This window comes from Saccopteryx leptura, chromosome 3, assembly GCF_036850995.1.
Source record: "Saccopteryx leptura isolate mSacLep1 chromosome 3, mSacLep1_pri_phased_curated, whole genome shotgun sequence".
In the NCBI taxonomy this organism is placed as follows: Eukaryota; Metazoa; Chordata; class Mammalia; order Chiroptera; family Emballonuridae; genus Saccopteryx; species Saccopteryx leptura.
Genome location: NC_089505.1, coordinates 2,074,377 through 2,098,273, shown reverse-complemented (window position 1 = coordinate 2,098,273; position 23,897 = coordinate 2,074,377). Strand labels below are relative to the sequence as shown.

General features: G+C 52.5%; 1 protein-coding gene across 1 annotated transcript in view; it reads left to right on the top strand.

The window, feature by feature from the left end:
* PRKN (parkin RBR E3 ubiquitin protein ligase) overlaps window positions 1-23,897 on the top strand; it is an 893,077-nt gene that overhangs the window by 337,031 nt on the left and 532,149 nt on the right. Inside the window, exon 3 of the mRNA XM_066372515.1 lies at window positions 16,740-16,980. Coding sequence (XP_066228612.1) covers window positions 16,740-16,980 — 241 coding nt within the window. The remainder of the gene's footprint in view (window positions 1-16,739; window positions 16,981-23,897) is intronic.

Here is a 23,897-nt window from a genome sequence, read left to right as displayed (position 1 = left end):
AAGAAAGTTAATGTCGACACAGGGATATTTCCTATGCAGTCCACATTGTATCCGATGCCTCTCCCCAGTGTTCCCAGCTTGTCCTTTATAGCTGGTTTCTTTTTATTCTTTTTAATTAAGAACTCAATTAAGAATCACACGTTGCATTTGGTTTTCACTCGTCTTTAGTCTCCTATAGTTTGTAACAATCTCTCACAAGTATCTTTCCTGTTTTGTTTGTTTGTTTGTTTGTCTGTCTTTTTACAAAACTGCTGTTCCGAAGGTCCCGGCCAGTGGCCTGGCTGCGTGGGCTGCGGCTGGGTCTGTTTGGCGTTTGCTCGTCAGTGGATTCAGTTACACATTTCTGTCATCAACACTGAGTGATTTGTCACTGGTGACGCTAGAATGACCGCTTTTCTACAGTGATGCCCACCAATCTCCTACTGTATTTATGTTTAAAATTTAAATGTAAGGCTGTAAACATAAGAAATTTAACAGACGAGGTGTGGAACTGTTTGTGTCTGATTAAAAAAATAATAAAGGCGGGTGCCCGGTCAGCTTTTGTCTCTCCCTCGCCACAAAGAGCTTGACTAGACTTGCGTTCCCTGCCTCTGTCCTGGCACTGGGTCCCCAGAGCTCCCCCCAGGGCACAGCGACAGGGAGACCACGTTCCCTGCCCCCGTCCTGGCACTGTGGGTGCCAGAGCTCCCCCCAGGGCACAGCGACAGGGAGACCACGTTCCTGAGCAACCCCGTCCTGGCACTGGGTCACCAGAGCTCCACCCAGGGCACAGCGACAGGGAGACCACGTTCCTGACCCTGTCCTGGCACTGGGTCCCCAGAGCTCCCCCCCGGGCACAGCGACAGGGAGACCACGTTCCCTGCCCCCGTCCTGGCACTGGGTCCCCAGAGCTCCCCCCCGGGCACAGCGACAGGGAGACCACGTTCCTGACCCTGTCCTGGCACTGGGTCCCCAGAGCTCCACCCCGGGCACAGCGACAGGGAGACCACGTTCCTGCCCCTGTCCTGGCACTGGGTCCCCAGAGCTCCCCCCCGGGCATAGCGACAGGAAGACCACGTTCCTGCCCCCGTCCTGGCACTGGGTCCCCAGAGCTCCCCCCCGGGCACAGCGACAGGGAGACCACGTTCCCTGCCCCTGTCCTGGCACTGGGTCCCCAGAGCTCCCCCCAGGGCACAGCGACAGGGAGACCACGTTCCCTGCCCCCGTCCTGGCACTGGGTCCCCAGAGCTCCCCCCAGGGCACAGCGACAGGGAGACCACGTTCCTGAGCGACCCCGTCCTGGCACTGGGTCCCCAGAGCTCCCCCCAGGGCACAGCGACAGGGAGACCACGTTCCTGAGTGCCCCCGTCCTGGCACTGGGTCCCCAGAGCTCCCCCCAGGGCACAGCGACAGGGAGACCACGTTCCCTGCCCCCGTCCTGGCACTGGGTCCCCAGAGCTCCCCCCAGGGCACAGCGACAGGGAGACCACGTTCCCTGCCCCCGTCCTGGCACTGGGTCCCCAGAGCTCCCCCCCGGGCACAGCGACAGGGAGACCACGTTCCTGAGTGACCCCGTCCTGGCACTGGGTCCCCAGAGCTCCCCCCAGGGCACAGCGTGACCCCGTCCTGGCACTGGGTCCCCAGAGCTCCCCCCAGGGCGCAGCGACAGGGAGACCACGTCCCTGAGTGACCCCAGATGTGTGTGGGGGCACCTGGCTACATGTAGGTCAGTTGGGTCTCTCCTCGAGCCAGGGGACACCATTACTATTTAAGGATACACAGCCCCTGGAGTCACCAGGTAGCTTCTGTTGGGTCAGCAGCGTGAGGGGCTCGCCCTGGCATGTCCCCAGCTGGTCAGGGCGTCTGGGCACCGCCTCAACTGTGGTTCCTCTGGACTCACAGGCAGCCACATCCCAAAGGACCACGTCAGGAAGCACCTGTTCTTTCTTCTGAGGTGGCCAAGTGGTGCGGGGACTCCAAGCAGCTCACCTTCCTGAACGAGGAGGAGACAATCTCCTGGCTGGGGGACCCATTGGCATTTATTACGGATGGGCCAGTGTTGGAAGTGGAGATGTCTGTAGACAGTGGTGAGCACAGGATGGAACCCACATTACAAGAATAAAAAGGTCCGTGGAACTCAGAGCACGCGTGCCTTCAAAGGGGGCGTCGATGGGGGAATCCTCAGTGTGGCCATCGCTGGCCACCTCAGACCAGAAGAAAAAAAACTTCGATTCTCTGGAGTCACTTGCTTCAGCAGTTCAGGGTGATACCGAGGAAGCTAAGACATGACTAGATTCACCAGAACATTTCTCTCTCAAAGAAGGCCATTTCTCCCAGCTTCCTAAAAGCAAAATCATGCATGGCCACTGATGAAAACTCATCCTGTTTATTCACCGTGTTCTGGTATTTTACTGCTCATAACTATGCGGTCTCCTCTTGGTTATATTTTAAAAACCAAACTTTTCCTACAGCTGTGGATTATTTTAAACTGTACAATGTAATGATCCTTATGCTTCAACTGTTCAGTGAAAGCCATCATGCTATAATAATACTAAAAAGATTCATTTTAAAAATCAAGATTCGGCCCTGGCCAGCTGGCTCAGCGGTAGAGCGTCGGCCTGGCGTGCGGGGGACCCGGGTTCAATTCCCGGCCAGGGCACATAGGAGAAGCGCCCATTTGCTTCTCCACCCCCCCCTTCCTCTCTGTCTCTCTCTTCCCCTCCCGCAGCCAAGGCTCCATTGGAGCAAAGATGGCCCGGGCGCTGGGGATGGCTCCTTGGCCTCTGCCCCAGGCGCTAGAGTGGCTCTGGTCACGGCAGAGCAACGCCCCGGAGGGGCAGAGCATCGCCCCCTGGTGGGCAGAGCGTCACCCCCTGGTGGGCGTGCCGGGTGGATCCCGGTCAGGCGCATGCGGGAGTCTGTCTGACTGTCTCTCCCCGTTTCCAGCTTCAGAAAAAATACAAAAAAAAAGAAAAATAAATAAATAAAAATCAAGATTCTTTTTATGTAATATGTTGACTAAACTTGACCACTGGAAAAATCTTTCATGTCCGGCAAGGGACATGAAATGCACGTGGCTCTGGGCAGAGAGGCGCGTCGCTAGTGTGAGACCGTAACCTATTCTCCGGTAAAGGACTAGCATGTCGGCACAGCTGACAGAGAAGGCTGGTCAGAGCAAGCACAGTAGTCGAGGTGTGATCGTTTGTTATAACCCTAAGGGGGAAGTTCGTACTCTGTACTTTTGATATTTAGTGCATTGGTGTATCACCACAAACATGGCTAAAGGAAGAATCCGCTGCCCCTGACTGTCTCCCTCCACTCCACGTCTCCACACTCCCTTCTCACCGCCCTGTGCTGCGTGTGTGACTGCGTGGGAACGTAACTCCTTCCCTTGTTTCTTCCTGAGAGAGACTTTGTTTTTCATGATTTTTTTTTTTTTTTGAGCAGAGAGGGAGCTATTTTATTTTATTTTATATATTTTTTTGATTTATTTTATTAGGTGAGTGAGAGGAGATACAGAAACCAACTCTTGCATGCACCCAAACTGGGATCCACCCAGCAACACCCATCTGGGGCTGATGCTCTGCCCATCTGGGGTTGATGCTTGCAACCAAGCTATTTTTAGTGCCTGGGGCAGAGACTCATCGGAGCTATCCTCAGGGCCTGGGCCAATGTGCTTGAATCAATCAAGCCATGGCTGCAGGAGAGGAAGAGAGAAAGAGAGAGAGAGAGAGAGAGAGAGAGAGAAGGGGAAGCAGATGGTCCCCTCTCCTGTGTGCCCTGACCAGGAATCAAACCCAGGACATCCACACACCAGGCCAATGCTCTACCACTGAGCCAACCAGGCAGGGCTGAGGGATCTATTTTAAAGTAATCCATATTTCAAAATTATCACTTCAGCTTTCCATTGATTTGAGATGAGCATTTCTCGTGTTGTCTAATAATGTGTTTTAAAGACAGGGAAGAGGCTTATTCTGTTCCAGGTTGGCTGCCATATATTGCAGTTTCGAACACATCAATTTATTTCCCGTGCATTGTTACTGGGTTCTCGGGTCCCCAGAGCCAGCACTGGCTGTATCCCAAGCAAAGGGCACTCCTAGTTCTCGTCAGTTCCGACCAGGCAGGGACAGGGATGAGTGTCCTGTGCCCACTCAGAGAAAGCACGGATGGGAAATACGGGGAAAGGGCAGCGGAGACAGCAGGCAGAGGAGAGTGGGGAAGGGGAGCTCATGCAGAGGCCATTGGATCCTCTTCGAAATCAGAATCACAAGAGGGATGAAGACAGAAAACCAGAAACAAACAGCGAGAACAAAATGGCGGCAGACTGGATCTTTAGTGCCGCGCAAGACTAGCCCCTACAAATGGATATAAATGTGTTTCCATTCTTAGTGGCTTTGCTTGTTTGTTTATTTGTTTTGAAAACAGCCCCACTGCTGTAAAATATCTTTTCTGCCATTACTGGTACAATGTCTGTGGGAATGACAGATGTTGTTGCTGAGTTCCGGGGATGTGGAGAACCGGGGGAGGGAGATGTGGTGTGTGGACGGACAAGCTTGGGATGACAGTTTGCCTGCTTCACGTTTTTTCCCCAGGGTTCAACCACTTGAGACTAAAATATCTCTAGGAGGAAGGCAGGCATAGTGTAAAAGAGATTATTATTGCTGAAGATTCATCACTTTTTGCCACATATTCATGAGAACGAGAGTATGTTTGCAACCACCCCAGCCCCCACCGGAGTACTACGAAGTGTATGCAATGACTTGTAAACATTAATTTAAGGCTGTTGGAAAAGATCTATAAATATTTTAATTGACTATAATATTTACCATAACTAGTAATAAAGTCATATTTAAGGATAAATACTGTGGGATAGTTCTTGTCATGCTAAATGCTAGCAATATAAAACACAGTTTTAAAATTGTTATTGGATTTATTAGGGTGCAGGTTTGCAGTGTACACCTGAGTAAAACATCACCTGCACGCTGCATCGTGTGCCTGTCGCCCCTGGCAGAGTCTCCTTCCATCCCCAGATGTCCTTAGTGCCGCCTCCGCCCAGCCCCCGCTCCCTCCCACCCGCCACAGGGTCTGTGCCGATGTGTTACATATATATGACATTTTGCTTATTCCCTTCACCCTGTTTCATCCGGCCCCCAACCCGCATCCCCTCTGAGGGCTGTCTGTCCCATGTGTCCACACCTCTGTTTCTCTTTCATTCATAGTTTGTTTTGTTCATTAGATGCCACATATAAGAGAGATCACATGATATATATATATACTGGAAAGCTCTGTCCGTTTCTATCACAGTAAGTTTCGACACGTAAGCACGTTTATTTGGCGCATGTGTGCCTCTCTATTTTTATCACTTAATGTATACATACTGACGTAGCAAATTAACTAAAGCAAAGTTGATTCACGTTACTTTTATGTGTGAAACCGTAGTGTACCCATGGCTACTGATAAAGTTCATTTACGCCACTGTAATTTTTACGGATTTCAACAAGGAAGAAGTGCTACAGAAGCATGTCTGTTGCATCCACCATATTCCCTGGACTTAGCACCCTCCGACTGTCACTTGTTTTTGTCCTTACAAAATTTTTTGAAGGGCAAAAAATTCAAAAATGAAGAAGATATCAAACAAGCACTGGTTCAATTTTTCACATCAAAAGATAAAACATTTTTCAAAAATGGGATATACAAACTGCCCTCACACTGGCAAGAAATCATTAATAATAATGGCAAGTATATTATTTAATAAAGTTTATTGACGGTAAGAAAAATTTGTATTTTGTTTTATTCCAAAAACAGACAGAACTTTCTGGTAGACCTTATATATATATATTGTATTTTTCTGAAGTGAGAAGCGGGGAGGCAGAGAAACAGACTCCCGCATGCACCCGACCGGGATCCACCCGGCACGCCCACCATGGGGAGATGCTCTGTCCATCTAGGGTATCGCTCTGTTGTAACTGGAGCCATTATTGAATCTGAGTCTGAGGCCATGGAACCGTCCTCAGCGCCCGGGCCAACTTTGCTTCAATGAAGCCTTGGCTGTCGGAGGGTAAGAGAGAGATAGAGAGAAAGAAAAAGGAGAAGGGTGAAGAAGCAGATGGGCGCTTCTCCTGTGTGCCCTGGTCAGGAATTGAACCCAGGACTTCTGCACACCAGGCTGACACTCTATCGCTGAGCCAAACAGCCAGGGCCAATATTGTATGGTATTAACTTGGTTTTAACGGGTAGCAGATTATCTCTTGTGCTCCGTGTTTGGGAAAGGGCGAGCAAGGGTAAACAGGACCCCAGACCTCACTCAGCGACACAAACAGCGCTTACCTCCTCCTACAGGAAGTCATTCACTGCACAGCTAACGCGGAGCGGAGCGACCGCTTCTCCTTCCTGCCCCGGCGAGCGCCCTCTGATTGTGACTTAAGGAGCAGCGCCGTGGTCTCAGGCCTGCTCTGGGAGGCACACTGGGGCAGCAGGGCGCAGGCCCACGCTGGGCGATTACTGTGGGGCTACTTGGCCTTCCTCGGTAATTATGTCGCTCGGCCCTCGGCCCCCAGAGTGGTGTCCACCATCTCTGTGCCACGTGGTATCTCTGCTTACCACGATCACCAGTCATACAGGATGTGCAGTAAATTTATGGCATAAACCACAAAGCATCATCTTTTAAAAACTATATTTTTTTAAATGAAAGATCATATGGAAGGAAGAGGTTTTCTTCTCATCCAATTGATATACACTGCAAGCTGTGGGCGGGAACCCAAGGGGAAAAAATACCCCTTTTCTGTGTTCTGACTCCCTCCGGGCGTCGCCGGGCCTACGCCGTCTTCCTCCGCGCGGCCGCCTTGTTGGCGGTAGCCCTACAGCACATTTCTTAACCATTATTTAAAAAGAAATACCTTTCAATAACTTCCTAAATATTGCCATTTTTCTCCTTTAACATAGAAATGACGCCGCTAAAAACGCTGGTGGGCTTGCAAAAGCACCTGTTTGTTGGAAGTTATTTTCAGAAGAGGCCTTCCGAAGGTTGAACAGCAGAAAGAGGCAGGAAATTTAGGTTGCTTTAAAAAGTGTGTCTTCAAAATTATCTAAGGGAGCGCTCCTTAATGTCGAAATGATTATTTTTTAAATTAAAATCGCGTAACATCACTGACTATTAAGTTAGGAAATCTTTCACCTTATCATTGCTGGTCAATCATTATTGTTTTTCTACAGGAAAAAATTGTGTGCTATTAAACATTTAAAACAGAGAATGTAAGGCCTCAGCATGTAAAGTTTGTACACAATAGGAAACATGACAGCTTTTAACTGAAATATCTTAAGCATTTGGTCGGATAAAATCGAGTTGTAACTGACTTGGAACTGAAAACAAATGAGTAACATCGAAGACATTGAAGAAAGCTCAGTCTAATCTAAAGGTCACAGAAATTGGCACAGTAATTGTATTGATGAGTATAGATGATCCATATGCTTATAAAATGGAAGGTTCTGGTTAATATATCTACCCGTGTCATGAACTCAGGTGGGGAGGTCTTGTGGGTGTTTGAAAGAGCCATGGGCTTAGGACCAAACACGTGCCCTGTGTGAGTGCATCACTAAATCCTCTGTCTTGTTTTGCCCACTCTGAAATGGCTGCCATGGTAGGTCTGTGCTTCACAAGATCATCTAGTCATTCAACAAACGCAGGGGCAGCGTGCATTATGAACAGGTTCCTAGCGCAGATGCCGTAAACGTGACATCAGAAAGATTCAGAATCTTTTCTCGGAGGTGGCGCTGTCTGGCAGCAGAGAGGAGCGCACAGCAGCGCGGTGCCAGGTGACAAGTGCTGTTGGCGTGGGCGTCGGGATCTGGGGAGGGGCGTCGAGCTGACAACGGCCAGGCCCTCCGGGGCTGAGAGGCTGGGCGGGGCTGCGAGGCTGGGCGGGGCTGCAAGTCTGGGCGGGGCTGTGAGGCTGGGCGGGGCTGCGAGGCTGGGTGCCCGGCCACCTTCCTTTGCTCTTGTTCCTCCTGCTGCAGCGGAAACCTCCATACCTGGCAAGGTTCTTACTCGTCGCCTTGTTTTTTTTTTGTGTGTGTGTGTGTGTGTGACAGAGACAGAGGGACAGATAGGGACAGACAGACAGGAAGGGAGAGAGATGAGAAGCTTCAGTTCTTCATTGTAGCTCCTTAGTTGTTCATTGATTGCTGACTCCAGCCAAGTCGGTGACCCCTTGCTCAAAACAGTGACCCCTTGCTCAAGCCAGCAACCCCACACTCAAGCCGACGACTTTGGGGTTTCCAGCCTGGGTCCTCCGTGTCCTAGTTCGACAGTCTATCCATTGTGCTACCCCCTGGTCAGGCTCTTTGTTTTTTTTTTTCATGAGATTCACATGAACTTTCTTTTGCTACTTTCAAACTGTTGCAGCCCCAGGGACATCTAGTGCTCAGCACTCCCCTCCTAGTCGTCCCTCTGTCCCTAGTCGTACGTGGGACAGAACCCCTGCTGCCTCCCGGCTTCGCTCTTCACCCCGGACATGTGGGTGGTCCTCCCCTGCCAGCCGGCCACCGTCCCTCCCTCTCAGTGCCACCCTGCAGAGCTGGGCCTCTCATGCGAGCCTCTCTGTAGAACCGAAAAGAACAGCAGTGACAACAAGTGATGTGACGAGCTTTGTCATGCCGGGCACAGGGGCACAGTTCCCCTGGCCTCTCACACAACTCCCCTGAGGGTGGCGACACGCCCCTCAGAGGACTGTGGGAGTGGTAGACAACTGATTACATCTAAAGACCTGATGGTACCATCCAGAGGATAGTTAGACTGCCAGAGTATCATGCATTTATATCACTTTTATTACTACCATAATTGTTATTTTAGGGATTATCTGTCTAACCCTTTCTTTAAGGATTTGGAAATCATGGCAATAACTTTTCAATCCCAGTGGCTGGTTGGCTGGTTGGCTGATTGGCTGGCTGATCGGTTGGTCTGAGTGACATTATTTACTTGTACAAGATCTAAAAAGTTAAGAATAGGTTGAGAGGCATCAGCAGGTTTTTCCAATTTTGCTCCTTTTCAGTGTTCTGATGGGATGACCGGATCCTCAGATGTGTCCTTTTCCTACTTTCAGGAAAATAACAGTACATCCACGTCTTGGATATTGTGGGGTGATGGCCTGCTGGCTGGGAGTAGGTCATTTGTTGGCAAACAGCCACACAGACGTTTTGTGGACATCCGGTCACTCCCTGCATGTCTCCCTCTCACGGGTCCCGGAGAGAGCCCAGGGTGCTGCTCTCAGGGCCCAGGAGACCGGTGGCTCCCAGGACAGCCAAGGACCAAGCCCAGCGGGCAACGAACTACTCACTTTGCCCACAGTACACAACTTACGTCACTGCCTCCCTTGCTAATAAGTTGTTATCACTGTAAACACAACTGTATTGTTTCCTCTGTCACACACACAATGTTCAAGTTATTGAGAAAACACAGAGAAATAAGACATTGTTTTGTCCTGAGAAAGTTTTAAACGGAGAAGGAGGGGTGGGGAGAACCCGCTGCCTCCCCGCCGAGAATGTCTCCCCGCAGGAAGAATTCTGTGTGCACTGCGAGACTGCATTTTATGTGGGGCTTGGGCGTGGCCGGAGACCTGAACTTTTCCAAGTTCATTGTTCGCAGTGTGTGCTGTGGACGGGCTCTGAGCTGTACCAGCGTGGCGATCCAGTCACGCCACCACCGAGGGGACCGCTCCTGATGCCAACACCTCCTCTGAGCGTCAGAGGCCGAGCCGGCAGTGGTCTCAGAGCCATGGGCAGGGACTGGGAAATGCCTTCCCAGAGTATCACCTATCACCGTGACCGTGGAAATCTGTCTGGGGCCCTGCCTTGTCCTGCTGTCTGCAGCTTTCTCTGAGCACTGGGAACATCGGGTTGGAAAGGGAATCTCAGAGTTTGGATTTCTTCCACGTGTGTCCGTGAGCAGCCCTGGGGGTTTGCTCAGATTCTCCGTGTGTTCGATGGCGTCTGGGCATAGAGGGGTGTTGCATCATTTTCTAGTTCACAGAAAGCTGGGGTGTTACCAGAGTAAGTGTCCCATCGATAGCTTCTGCTTGCTCCACCTTTGTTTTATTTGTTTTTCTTGTTTTGTTTTTTTTAAGTGAGAGGAAGGCAGACAGAGAGATAGACTCCTGCATACGCCCAACCAGGATCCACCCAGCAAGACCCACCTAGGGCCGATGCTCTGCCCATATGGGGCCTTGCTCGCAACCAAGCTATTTTTAGCACCTGAGGTGGAGGCTCCATGGAACCATCCTCACCACCTGGGGCCATAGTGCTCAAATCAGTTGAGCCATGGGAGGGGGAAGAGAGAGAGAGAGTGAGAGAGAGACAGAAGGGAGAGGAGAGGAGACACATATGGTCACTTCTCCTGAGTGCCCTGACTGGGAATAGAACCCGGGACATCCACTTGCTGGGCCAACAGTCTACTGCTGAGCCAACCAGCTCCAACCAGCCAGGGCCACCAGCTCCACCTTTGTACATTTTCCAAATCCAACTGTGTGAGTGGAGTGGCTGTGTTGACGTGCCAGGTAAGGGACCTGTCCCTTTTAGTTTTCCAGCCCCCGAGGTGACAGCGGCGATGCTCACAGCGCCATGCTGACCCTTCGCTGCGGGCCAGAGGGGGACTGCACTCCGTCGGAGGGGGACTGCACTCCGTCATCTCCGGGACCCTGCGGGGCGCCCTTCAGCATGGGCGGGGCCGTTGCCTGTGGCAGGAGGGGGACTGCACCCCATTATCTCCGTGACCCTGCGGGGCGCCCTTCGGCATGGGCGGTGCCGTTGCCTGTGGCAGATGTAGAGACGGAAGCTTAGGGAAGAAAAGCCATTTGCCCGAAGACCCTGCAGCTAGTCAATGACATTTCTTTGGCTTTAACCCCGTGGTCTGTTCTCAGAGCACCTCAGCTGCGGAGCCCATGACTCTGTGACCTCAGTCTCGTGTTTTATTCCCCTTAGTCATTCGCCTTCTCAACTCATGCCGTGTTTTCTACGCCTGCGAGGTTCAGAGCGCCGTGCGTGCGAGGCACTTGGTAAATAAGAGAAGTGGGACCCCCACGGCTCTCAAAGACCCTGCGGTGCCAGCGGGGACCAGACGCCCACACGCAGGTGCCCGCGCTCCGGCCCCGCAGGAGGAGAGTCAGCAGGCGGCCACATCAGGGTTCAGACCAGACTCCGGCAGGGCTTTCATCCGGAGGCTCTCGGGGGGCGCTTGAGCCCCGGGTGTGGAGAGGGGATTCGTCGGCCCGGGTTCCTGGGCCTCCTGGGAGAGAGCTCACTGTGGGGAGAACCCAGGACGTGCCGGGGGCTGACTCTGCGCCCTCTCTCCGTCAGGCACATCCTCGCCGACCTGCCCACCTGTGAGCGTCCTCAGATCTTGGCGGGGGCCGTTCGGATGACTTTGGGCCGGAGGCTGCGTCCAGTTCCTAGAGTGCTGTCTGAGCACTGACCTGGAGACAGATGACGATAGAACATCCGTAGTCGGTCCAGTTAGAATGGAAACTAGAGCACTGCAGGCGATTGCTGCGCACAGAACAGCTGCAGCATCTCAGAGCCCTGCGGTCACAGGACCGTCCCTGTCTGCGGGCCAGCGGGACCCCGCGGCCCTGCCCGCTGTCCACCGGACGGCTCTGCGCTCTGTGCCCGGGCCCAGGGCTGGGCAACGCGTGCAAGTGGAAACCAGCCAGCCTGCTCTTCTCATGGCCACGGCGGAGCTGCAGATACACATTACAGCCCCGGTTTAGTCACATCTGCTAATGTGCCCAAGGGCGGGAGAGGGGCAGAGGACAGCAACTGTTTCTGAAGACTCCTGTAATCTGCACAGGCGTACACAGGTGTACACAGGTGCTCTGGAAGAGAGGGCAGCCTGACGCACCTGAAGAGGACGGTGAGCTGTGAGGTCTCCTTGGCAGGCGATAGACAGCGAGGCGTTTGGGAAGGTCGTGCAGCACCCGCACGGACTGCCGAACACGGTGCCCGGACAGAAGGGGCAGCTGGCGGTGCTGGAGCGATCCCAGCGCCCGTGCAGGGCGGGGGCCTGAAACGGGAGGTGACCGTGGGCTGGAAAGGAGCTGAAGGTGGACGCGTGTATCTGGGCTGGCATCCGTCGCTCTTGGCCTCCAGCTAGAGGTGACAGTGGGAGGCGGAGCCCAGGGTGGTGGTTCTGCTGAAGCGCTTGGGAAACGCGGGGATACTGAGAGTTCTTGGTGGGGACGGGGCAGCACCTGGGGGATAGGGGGCTTGGACGGACACGGTGGAGCAGGCAGGGGCAGACAGGGGCCCAGGATGACCGAGGCTGCGGAGGGGCGGTCCTGGGGCTGTGAGGACAGGAGGCAGGGGGAGAAGCTGGTTACTGCAGCCGGTCTGACGGAGGAGAGGCTGTCCCATGAGGGGACGGCTGCGGGACTTGTGAGCCAGCTGAGGGGGCGAGGGCAGAGAGGCCCCCGGACGGAGCAGCTCCGCCCGTGCCAGGCTGCTGCCTGCTGGCACAGGCCCTGCTGGCGAGCAGTAAGGAAGACACCTCTCCTTTTCTGGGGCTGAATGTAACCCGCTAGCTGCTGCCTCCTGCCGGGAGGGTCTCTGCGTCCCTACAGCCCAAGACACCTCCTGTGTAAGTTCCCTGGGGACACTCTGGACGGAAGGCCGGGGTTGTCAGCCTCTCTGTCTCTCAGGACCTGGGAGACGTGCCCACACCCCCGCGAGCCGCCCAGGAGGTTGATGGAAAGGGGTGTCCTTGGAGGACATTCGGGTTGGCCATCTGCTTCAACGTGGCGGAGGGTGGCCCGCATGCTGGACCCATGTGGACAGCAGTGTGAACGTGGGGGTGCCCCAGAAACACTCGATTCCCTGCGTTACTAACTGCTTTCATTAAAATGTTGCATTTTTTAAAATTGTAGCAGAACGAGTAGAACTGAATTACTTCTCAAACTATGTATAACTGGTGTCATGATATTTTGACAATTTGCTCATCTTTCTAAAAGCCACCTGACATCTCATTTCTCTAGGAAGAGAGAGAGAGTGTGTGTGTGTGGTGTGGGGACAGAGGCCTTCACATTATGATTATGTTTAAAGAGGTTGGCAGAGCACCCCAAGTCAGTTCATACTGAGCTGACAGGTGAGGAATGTTAGGTGGCAGTGACAGAGGCTTAGAGGGGGTGGCCAGTGACACTGGTTTTCTCTTGTTGCACGACAATGACCAGAACCTCAGGGCAGACACACCTATTCACGGTCCCATGGTTGGCCGGGCTCAGCAGTCTCGGCACAGCGCAGGCGTGTTCTCTGCCCAGGACCTCCCCCGGCTGAAGTCCTCCCCGGCGGAAGTCCTCCCCGCCGAAGTCCTCCCCCGCCGAAGTCCTCCCCCGCCGAAGTCCTCCCCCGCCGAAGTCCTCCCCGGCCGAAGTCCTCCCCCGCCGAAGTCCTCCCCCGCCGAAGTCCTCCCCCGCCGAAGTCCTCCCCCGGCTGAAGTCCTCCCCGGCGGAAGTCCTCCCCGGCTGAAGTCCTCCCCCGCTGAAGTCCTCCCCCGCGGAAGTCCTCCCCCGCTGAAGTCCTCCCCCGCTGAAGTCCTCCCCGGCGGAAGTCCTCCCCGGCGGAAGTCCTCCCCCGCTGAAGTCCTCCCCCGCTGAAGTCCTCCCCGGCGGAAGTCCTCCCCCGCTGAAGTCCTCCCCGGCTGAAGTCCTCCCCGGCGGAAGTCCTCCCCGGCGGAAGTCCTCCCCCGCTGAAGTCCTCCCCCGCTGAAGTCCTCCCCGGCTGAAGTCCTCCCCGGCGGAAGTCCTCCCCCGCCGAAGTCCTCCCCGCCGAAGCCCTCCCCCGCCGAAGCCCTCCCCGGCTGAAGTCCTCCCCGGCTGAAGTCCTCCCCCGCCGAAGTCCTCCCGGGCGAAGTCCTCCCCCGCTGAAATCCTCCCCCGCTGAAGTCCTCCCCCGGCTGAAGTCCTCCCCCGCCGAAGTCCTCCTGGGCGAAATCCTCCCCCGCTGAAGTCCTCCCTGGCGAAGTCCTTCCCCGCTGAAATCCTCCCCCGCTGAAGTCCTCCCCCGGCTGAAGTCCTCCCCCTGGCTGAAGTCCTCCCCCGCTGAAGTCCTCCCCTGGCTGAAGTCCTCCCCCGCTGAAGTCCTCCCCTGGCTGAAGTCCTCCCCCGCTGAAGTCCTTCCTGGCGAAGTCCTTCCCCGCTGAAATCCTCCCCCGCTGAAGTCCTCCCCCGGCTGAAGTCCTCCCCTGGCTGAAGTCCTCCCCGCTGAAGTCCTCCCTGGCGAAGTCCTTCCCCGCTGAAATCCTCCCCCACTGAAGTCCTCCCCCGGCTGAAGTCCTCCCCCTGGCTGAAGTCCTCCCCCGCTGAAGTCCTCCCCTGGCTGAAGTCCTCCCCCGCTGAAGTCCTCCCTGGCGAAGTCCTTCCCCGCTGAAATCCTCCCCCGCTGAAGTCCTCCCCCGGCTGAAGTCCTCCCCCCCGACTGAAGTCCTCCCCCGCTGAAGTCCTCCCCTGGCTGAAGTCCTCCCCCACTGAAGTTCCAGGGTCGGCCAGGGCTGGGTCTCCTCTGGAGCTCGGGGTCCTTCTCCAAGCTTACATGGCGCTGGCAGAACTGGCTTCCTTGCAGTTGTAGGGTTAGGGACCCAGCTCTCTTGCTGTCTGTAATGCTGGTGGTCGAGGCCAGGCAGGTTCACATTGGACTTGGGCAGATGAGAGGAACCGCGGAGCTGGAAAGGCTCAGGCCACACCCGTTTATTGGAGGCTCGCAGAGACAGGCGAGCGAATCAACAAAGGAAAACCGCTTTGCGCAGTGGAGGGTGAGGGGTCAGGAACACCGCCCCTCACAGCGGCGGCGGCTGAGGGAATCGTGGAACCGCACCTCCCAGAGGCAGGAGAGCGATCTGGGCAAATCGCCCCCACCGAGGGAAAGCGGCCATAGTTTTTCATAGACACACACGTGGCTTTCTGCCACATGCTCATGCACTAATCGTGCAATGTGCTTGCAGCCGGGACGCCAGTGAGCAAGCCTAACACAGCTGTTTCCCCCACACTGTCAGCCAGGGGCCACTCTCAGCCCCTACAGGCTGCCTGCATTTCTAGACCTGAGGCACATGGCCCCTTCCACGTTCACGGCCAGCGTGGGGACCCGTTTCCTGCTGAGTGGGTCTCATGCTTCACCTGGTTTTCACCAGGAAGAACCCATATCCTTAAAGGGCTCACTGATTGCGTCAGGCCTACCCAGATTAGATGATCAATCCTTAAAGTTCATGTGCGATACGACGTCATCTAATCGGGGGTGACCTGCCATCACATCGTAGGTCTCTTCCCGCACTTGCAGGAAGGGGTTCAACAAGGGTGTTGCGGGTCCTCTCAGAACTGTGCCGACCACACCAGGGCACGGAGACTCGCCTCAGGAAGTTCCCGTGCTCACCTGTGTCCACGCCGGAGCCCAGTGGTGGCAAAGGGTAGAAGGAGGAGGGGGCGGTGCCGACCCGAGCTCCCATGAGTCCGGAAGAGACGTCTGCGCCACCCGGGCGGCACGCTGCCCCAGCCGAGCATGTGAGGTGTGGCCCCTTCCAGGGGTGGGTCAGAAGCCTGCACCCCACCACGCAGGACAGAGGATATCCACGTGGCCTACCCAGAACCCAAGACCCGCCTCGTCTGTGTGTTTCCTTCAGACATTCCTGACGGAAGGTGGAGCTGTCAGCCTTTGTCCCATGTCTCCGGCCCCAGGAAACTTCCCGGCTGGTGGGATTGGTACTTAGGACCAGAGCCATCGCAGTGACCTTCCAGAGTGAAGGACTCAGACCACAGCAGTGCCTGTGAGTGACGGACACCCGTCTAGAAAGTCTGATCATGCAGGCAGGACGTGCTGGCTGGGGTTGCATGAGGTGGGAGGCGGAATTCATTGTGAAATGAGAGCGAACGGCAACAGGTGGTTTGAAGACATTGAGATTGGGCATTTTCTGAGCCTGAGTGAGGTCCTCGCTCTGTGGGAGGCGGGGCAGATGAGTGACAGTTTCTGTCCAGTAGATATTATGAACCTGGGATTCCATGTAGTCTAATTTTTGTATTAGCACATAATCTTGATGTCTAACTTTCATTCCACTGAGTTTTCAAGCCTCCTGTTGGTACATATCCATGTATAGATGCAGAACATTTTTGTAAACGGGTCCCATGTTCTCCTGTGAAGCCGGAAGAAGCAGGCCATGACTCCCGGGTCCCCTTAGGGTGACAATGTGTTTGCTGTGATGTAAGGCTGTATGTAGGCTCTATCATAAACACATGTATCTTAACTTCTGGAGAAAATGCCCTGTGCTTGGTAATAAGCAACTCTCTTTACTTTTTAAAATAGGGGTGAATGCCAGTCCTCAAAGCTGATAATTATGAGAACATAATCACTTCTGAGCAAATCAGTTTTAAATGAACGTTACTCTTTCCTGTGCATGCTACGTAATTTTGTCTATATGAGATTCACATCCCTTTGAATGTTACTTTAGTTCTGTGTGGCCGTGTTTCCTTTATCCCTGTTTCTCAGTGTCTGGCCCGCTTCCATGTTGCGTGTGCAGCAGGCACCGGGCGGGCGCTGTGGCCCCTGGGCAGGGTGGGCACGCCTGACTCGGCCCATCACACACGCCACTCTCCTGTGCACACCGTGACTGCACACAGACATCGCGTGGAAGCAGATCTGAGAATCTCTTACACACTCGAGAACCGAGGGCATGTTCAGCATCCCGGGGCGCGTCAATGCTAGCGGTTCTCAGTGTGCCTGTCCTTGTTCCCACGCAGAGCTGTGACCTGGACCAGCAGAGCATCGTCCACGTCGTGCTGAGACCCGGGCGAGAAGGCCCAGGAATGACCACCCCCGGCGGGGACAGCCCACGGAGCACGGCAGGACGCCCCGCCCGGGAGCCGGAGAGCCTCACTCGCGTGGACTTCAGCAGCTCCGTCCTCCCGACCGACTCGGTGGGCCTGGCTGTCATTCTGAACGAGGACGGAGAGAGCGGGGCCTCGCCAGCCGGAAGCCCAGGTAAGCGTTTGTGTGGTGACGTCCCCAACGAGAAGGGGTCTTTGTGTCTGTGTGCAGTTCTGTCACTGGGGGGAGACCTCCCCAGGAGGAGACCTTTGGATATAAAATGCGAGACGATGCATTGAATAAGTAGAACAACATAAAGGTTTTCACGTCGAGAAAGGGCGTAAGGGACAGAGCCCTTATGACCGTAACGATTGTATTTATTTTCAAGGAGCCAGGGGTGGTGGGAGCATGAGCTACTTTTGTGCTAAGGTCAAAACAGATGCTTGAGGCACAGACATATCCCTGTCAGCTCTTGTCTTTCTTCTCTACTATTCCTTATTTAATTAAAACACATTTTGGTTGATTGTGTTCCCGATGATGTAGAGAAATGGGGAGAGCCACCCCTTACTCCAGAATGGAAAGGACCTTTTCTAGACAGCTCAGACCTCGTCCTGCTGTCTGTTTTGTGCTTTTCTTCCTGCTGTTGGAGCTGTGTCGTCGAGGGTGGGACATTCGTCCAAACTACTGTGGTTTTCCCTAACAAATCCTAGAAAAGTGGTGATTGATAAACGTTTACTAAGTTACTTAACATTGTAAATGTAGTAATCCATTTATCAGAATTTCTGTGTGTTTCACTGTTAGAACAAATGCTCTAGTTAAAATTATTCAGAGAGCCTGACCAGGTGGTGGCGCAGTGGATAGAGCGTCAGACTGGGATGCGGAAGGACCCAGGTTCGAGATCCCGAGGTCACCAGCTTGAGCGCGGGCTCATCTGGCTTGAGCTAAGAGCTCACCAGCTTGGACCCAAGGTTGCTGGCTCCAGCAGGGGGTTACTCGGTCCGCTGAAGGCCTGTGGTCAAGGCACATATGAGAAAGCAATCAATGAACAACTAAGAAGTCGCAACGCGCAACGAGAAACTGATGATTGATGCTTCTCATCTCTCTCCGTTCCTGTCTGTCTGTCCCTGTCTATCTCTGCCTCTGTAAAAAAAAAAAAATTATTCAGAGAAAATGAGACTTCACCTTTTAAAATGTCTTGACCCTTGGGGTGTCTGTCTGAATGGCTAGAGAACCTTGAGCGGGATAATTGGGGATGACTGTGGGCAGACACCCTCCTTGTGTGATTATTATTCCTTTGAGAAGAACGACACTCCGGATAGAGCTCTAGAGCAGAGCCCACACCCGAGGGTGAGACTGACGCGGTGCCTGTCCGTGTGTATTCCAGGACCAGGACCTCTGGTTGGGGTGGCCCAGCACCGAGGCCCAGAAATCCTGGTGCCGACCACACTCTGAGAGACCGTGCAGCTTCTCTGACCTACAACTGTGGACCCCACCCTGTGTCCACACCGGGTGGGAGGAGGGGCGGGTCAGGGAGAGTCAGGAACAGCCTGAGTCCATCAGTGGGAGCCAGAGCAGTCCTCTATGGGCCGGCTTTACCTGTTCTGCACCAACAGCGCGTTTCATTTGGGAAACAAATCCCCGGTTACAAAGTGTTTGAAAACCTCTGCCTTAGAGAAACATGAGAGAAAGAAGTCCCCATTCTGTGTGTTTCCAGCACGTTCTAAATAAACGGGGGAGAACGCAGGTGACCACTGAAGATGGAGGGACTCGAACTCCTAAACACTGGGCTCCAGCAAAGTAGCTGGAACAAGTCAGAGCTTCCAAACCTCAGAAGGTGACTTTTGGGAACTGACCGATGAAAAAGACCATACTGGCCAGTATGAGAGTTCATGCCGGGATGGACAGTAGAGTCGAGCCCTCAGTGCACGGTTTTACGTAGGCTGTAGGTAGGGTGTGGTGTGCTAGGGTTTAGAAGAGGGAGTCGGAGAACTGAGATGAGCCACTGAAGTATTCCTCAGAGCAGGGGTTTCCAAGCTTCAGAGCACAGCAGTCACCTGAGGGAGGGCCAGGCCCGGCAGTTTGGGGGGGGAGGGGCTGGGACCCGCATTTCTGACAAGCTCCCAGGTCCGGCTGAAAGAGTGGTTCTAGAGCCAGGCTTTGAGGAGCGTGGAGTCCCAAACACAAAGAGACTGCATTGTCTATAATATTGTGAATGTATCCATTACATCATCTTATAAACATCTGAATAAGAGCATCGCGTAGGCAATTCTCGGGCTCCATGCCTGACCTAAGGCTGCGAGTTATGTTTGAGTTTTCTTAACGAGGCGCCATTCATGACCCCATAAAGGTCAGATGAGGTGAGGCTATTGGACCTAGAAGAAACATAGGAATATTCTCCATCATTTGTCACACAGTTAAGTACAGAAACAGAGAGAGAATTCCTGCTCTGTGCCCGGCACAGTTCTAGGTGCTGGGGTGTAGCAGGAAACAGAAACAGAGAGAAAAAAAAGTTTACCTGAATGGATCCCATTCCACTTAGGAAGAAGATAAAGAAACAAATAACTAAGAAGTGTGTCCTCGGGTGACAAACTTGGTGGGAGAAAAGGAAGAGAGTGTGTTGGGCGGGTGCTCTTTCCTTTAGGTGGCGAGGAGGCCCCTCTGGTGAAGTGACATTGAGGAGAGCCCCCCCCATGCAGGGAGCTCAGCGGGGGGGGGGCAGCCGGGAGGCAGGCGGGACCGTGCTCAGAACGCAGGAGGTTTTCCGCACAGCAGGGGCCCGGGAGCGGAGCCTGTGGAGGCCAGGAACCCAGAAAGGGGCCGGCGGGGCGGGCTGTGCTCCGGGTGTGGGCTCCGGGTTTGCCCTGGGAGCCAGGAGCCGCTGCAGGGGTTCTGAGCGATGGCGGGAAAGGGTCTGCCCCAGGGAAGGCTCACCTGGACCGCAGGGAATTAGCTGTAGGAGGCCAGCGTGGACGCAGCAGGACCGGCTTTTCCAATCAGGGAAATGCTGCAGCGCCCATGCCTCAGGAACCAGTGGGGATGGTAATAGTCAGTATCCATGAGCGCCTGCTGCGAACTAGCGCTGCTCTGAGCACGGCTCCGGGAGAGGCCTTCCTGAACCCTGTGGGAGCCCCATCAGGTGGAGAGTGCCAGTGTCCCTGTTATAGGTGGGAAAGAGCCACCTGTAAACCGCTTGAGAAACTGACCCAGACAAGGCGAGACTTTTCGGGGACTGTCTCACTTCAGAGCTTGTGTTGCAAGTGTGCACTAGGCTATATTCTTCTAAGCACAGATAGCAAAAGAAACGAGTGAGTTTTTTCTTCATTTCCTCTAAATGTTTTGGTTGAAGTAGACACAGTCGGACAATAGGTCATTTTGAAGAATCGTTAATTTAGTCAATATTTAAACCTCGACATTTATGTCACGTGGTATACTATTTTTTTCATATTTTTTTTAGTATTTAAAAATAAAACTTTTGTTACTTTTATGCAGTCCTTTCAAATCTTAGTGCCCTAGCTTACTACGGAAGCATTTTATTAACGTTGAAGAACGTTTTATAATAAAACAGAAATATGTCTTCTTAGTAGAGGAATGACACTACTTTTGATGAAGCATTACATGCTGGAATACATTATTGAACTATGACTCGAAAACATAAAATAAGAAAGTAATTAAAATTAGACGAATCTGAAGAAAATTAGATAGAGCTGGCCTCCCACACTCCGTTCCCACGTTGTGCAGAAAGTCTCAGCTAACGCGGTGAGGCGAGAGGAGAAGTGAGAAGGCATCTGGGTCTAGAAGAAGACGCAGAACTGTCCTTGTTCACAGAGAGCATGATTGTCTGTGTAGAAAATCTGAAAGAATTGACAAAATAGAAAAAGAAGAAGAAAACTCCTGGAACGAATATCAAGAGTGCTGGACAGAAAGTTAGTATACAAAAGTCAATTGCTTGCTTTTATTACCAGCAATGAACAAGTGGTTTGAAATGGAAAACATAATACCATTTACATTAGCACCCCATAAATGAAAAATCTTAGAGGGAATCCTAGAAAAATATGTGTGGGACTCAGATGAGGAAAGACACTCGACACTGATGAAAGACACCAAAGAACAAAACTAACGGAGAGACATTCCATGTTTGCGGAGAGGACTCAACATTCAAGGCGTCAACTTCCCAACTTGCTCTAAACAACCCCGGTTAAAATCCCAGCTAGTTATTTTGTGGATATTGATAAATGGACTCTAAAGTTTATACGAACAGGCAGAAGACTCAGAGTAGGCAACGAAATATTGGAGGAGAAGAGGGAAGTCAGACTTGAGGCTCCCGATTTCAAGCCATGCTATAAAGCTAGAATAATCAAACCAGTGTTGTTTTAGTGGAAGAATAGGCAAATAGATAAATGGAATAAAATAGCCCGAGAAATAGACCCACATAGTATGGTCAGCTGATCTCTGACCAAGGAGAAGAGACAACAGATGGTGTGGGAACAACTGGATGAAGACACACACTTTGTAACATGAGCTCAAGACGGAGCATGTATTTAAATGTGAAACACAAAACTATAAAACTCCTAGAATATAACACAGGAGAAAACTTTAGATGACCTTGAAGATGGTGATAACTTTTTAGATACAACACCACAGGCATCCATGAAGTAAATAAATGATAAGCTAGACTTTATTAAACTGGACATTTCTTTCTGAAAGTGTCAAGGTCATGAGGAGATAAACTGCAGACTGGGAAAAAATATTTACAGAAGACACATCTAATAAAGGACTGGTATCCAAAATATGAAAGGAACTTGGAAAAGTTAACCATGACATGAACAGCCCAATTAAAAAATAGGGAAAAGATGTTAAGACACCTCACCAAAGAACATATCCAGGTAGCAAATAACCATATGAAAAGATTCTCCATAACATATGTCATTAGGGAAATGCAAACTAAAACAGAGAGATACCACAACACACACCTATCAGAATGGCCAAAATCCAAAACACTGACACCACCAAATGCTGACACGGATGTGGAGCAACACGACTTTTCTTCACTGCTGGTGGGAATGCACAATGGTGCGGCCACTTTGGAAGATAGTTTAACAGTCTCCTACAAAGTTAAGCATACTCTTTCCGTGCAGCCCAGCAACTGTGCTCCTTGGTGTTTGCTCAAATGTGTTGAAAATGTATGTCTAAGTAATCATCTGCACCCACGTGTTCATTGCAGCTTTCGTCATAATTAACAGAATTTGGAAGCAGCCACCATGTCCTTCAGTAGATGTATAGATAAGCGGTGGTACATTCAGACAATGAAATATTATTCAGTGTTAGAAACAAAAGAGCTATCAAATGACTGAAAACCATGGAGGAAACTTCACTGCATATAACTGAGTGAAAGAAGCCAATTTGAGAAGCCTGCATACTATGTGAGTCCAACTAAATGACATTCTGGAAAAAAACGCCACCATGAAGACAATGAAAAATGTGGTCTCCAGGGACTGCGGGGAGGGAAGAACGACCAGTCAGAGCACAGAGGACTTTTAGGACAGAAGTTCTGTTCCGTGTGAGACTGCAGCGGTGGAGGTGTGCCAGTATCCATTAGTCCGAACCCGTAGGGGACACCCCGCTGACGCGAACCCTGGTGCAAACTATGGGCACTGAGCGATCATGAAGGGTCGGTCAGCGTGCCATCTCGCTACGCGGGTGTGCCGTGTCGGTAATGGAGCACGCTGTGTGTGTGTGTGTGTGTCAGTGAAGAGGGTCCTTGGGGACCCCGGAACTTTATGCTCCATTTTACTGTGGACCTGAAAGTGTTCCTAATAAATAAAGGCTATTAAAAAATAAATGAAACTGCTCTTATGGCTCGAGCTCTGAATGCATGTTATAGATACATCATGATTATTAGAGGATATGTTTCTATCAGCAGTTTTTTGGGGTTTTATTTTTTTATTTTTTTATTTTTTGCCAGTCATCGTAGGCAGTACCAGACAAAAATTATTCTAGGATTATAAATTAGTTACCACCTGCCAGATACAAATCAGCCATGGAGGCCTACTAATGAAATAGAATGATAAACTTCAGACTTAATTCTCATTTTATCCGAAAACCACATCCCAAGTGCTTGAAAATGTGTAGCGTGTGTGCTAATGACTTGAAGCCAGAGGGTGAATCTTCTGGTGTGTCGGACAGATTCAAGGAGAGCTTCTTGTATAAACCTTCCCCTGAAATGACAAAATGTTGGCAGTCCTACTGGAGCGACTTCAATTCGCTATCACATCAAATTACTAAAGATACATTATGGTTCTGCCAAGAACTTAATTTTTCTCCAGCAAAGACATTTTTGCCATAATATGCCCTTCCAATATAAGTCAACCCGTAGAGCCCTGGCCGGTTAGCTCAGTGGTAGAGCGTCGGCCTGGCGTGTGGGGGACCCGGGTTCGATTCCTGGCCAGGGCACATAGGAGAAGCGCCTATTTGCTTCTCCACCCCCCCTCCTTCCTCTCTGTCTCTCTCTTCCCCTCTCGCAGCCAAGGTTCCATTGGAGCAAAGATGGCCCGGGCGCTGGGGATGGCTCCTTGGCCTCTGCCCCAGGCGCTAGAGTGGCTCTGGTCGCAGCAGAGCGACGCCCTGGAGGGGCAGAGCATCGCCCCCTGGTGGGCAGAGCGTCGCCCCTGGTGGGCGTGCCGGGTGGATCCCGGTCCAGCGCATGCGGGAGTCTGTCTGACTGTCTCTCCCCGTTTCCAGCTTCAGAAAAATACACACACACACACACACACACACACAAAACAAAAAACAAAAACAAACAAACAAAAAAAACATAAGTCAACCCGCAGAGGGCGAGCTTGCCCAGTAGTGGGTCCTGCCAGCCTGACACATTCAGGGGTGAGTTTCTGAGGGAGGGGGAGCGTGCTATGTTCCATTCCCAGAAGTCCAAACACGACTCCAGAAGCAGAACGGGCTGATTCTTCCTCTTTGCTGCCCTTTCTCGAGGCCACCGGGTGGCTCCTGGTCGTCGTTTTGCCCACCGCTTTGCAGGAGTGCTTGTTGGCGGCGGGCAGGTGGCATCCACGTAGCACCTCCATGGCCTGGAGCGTGGG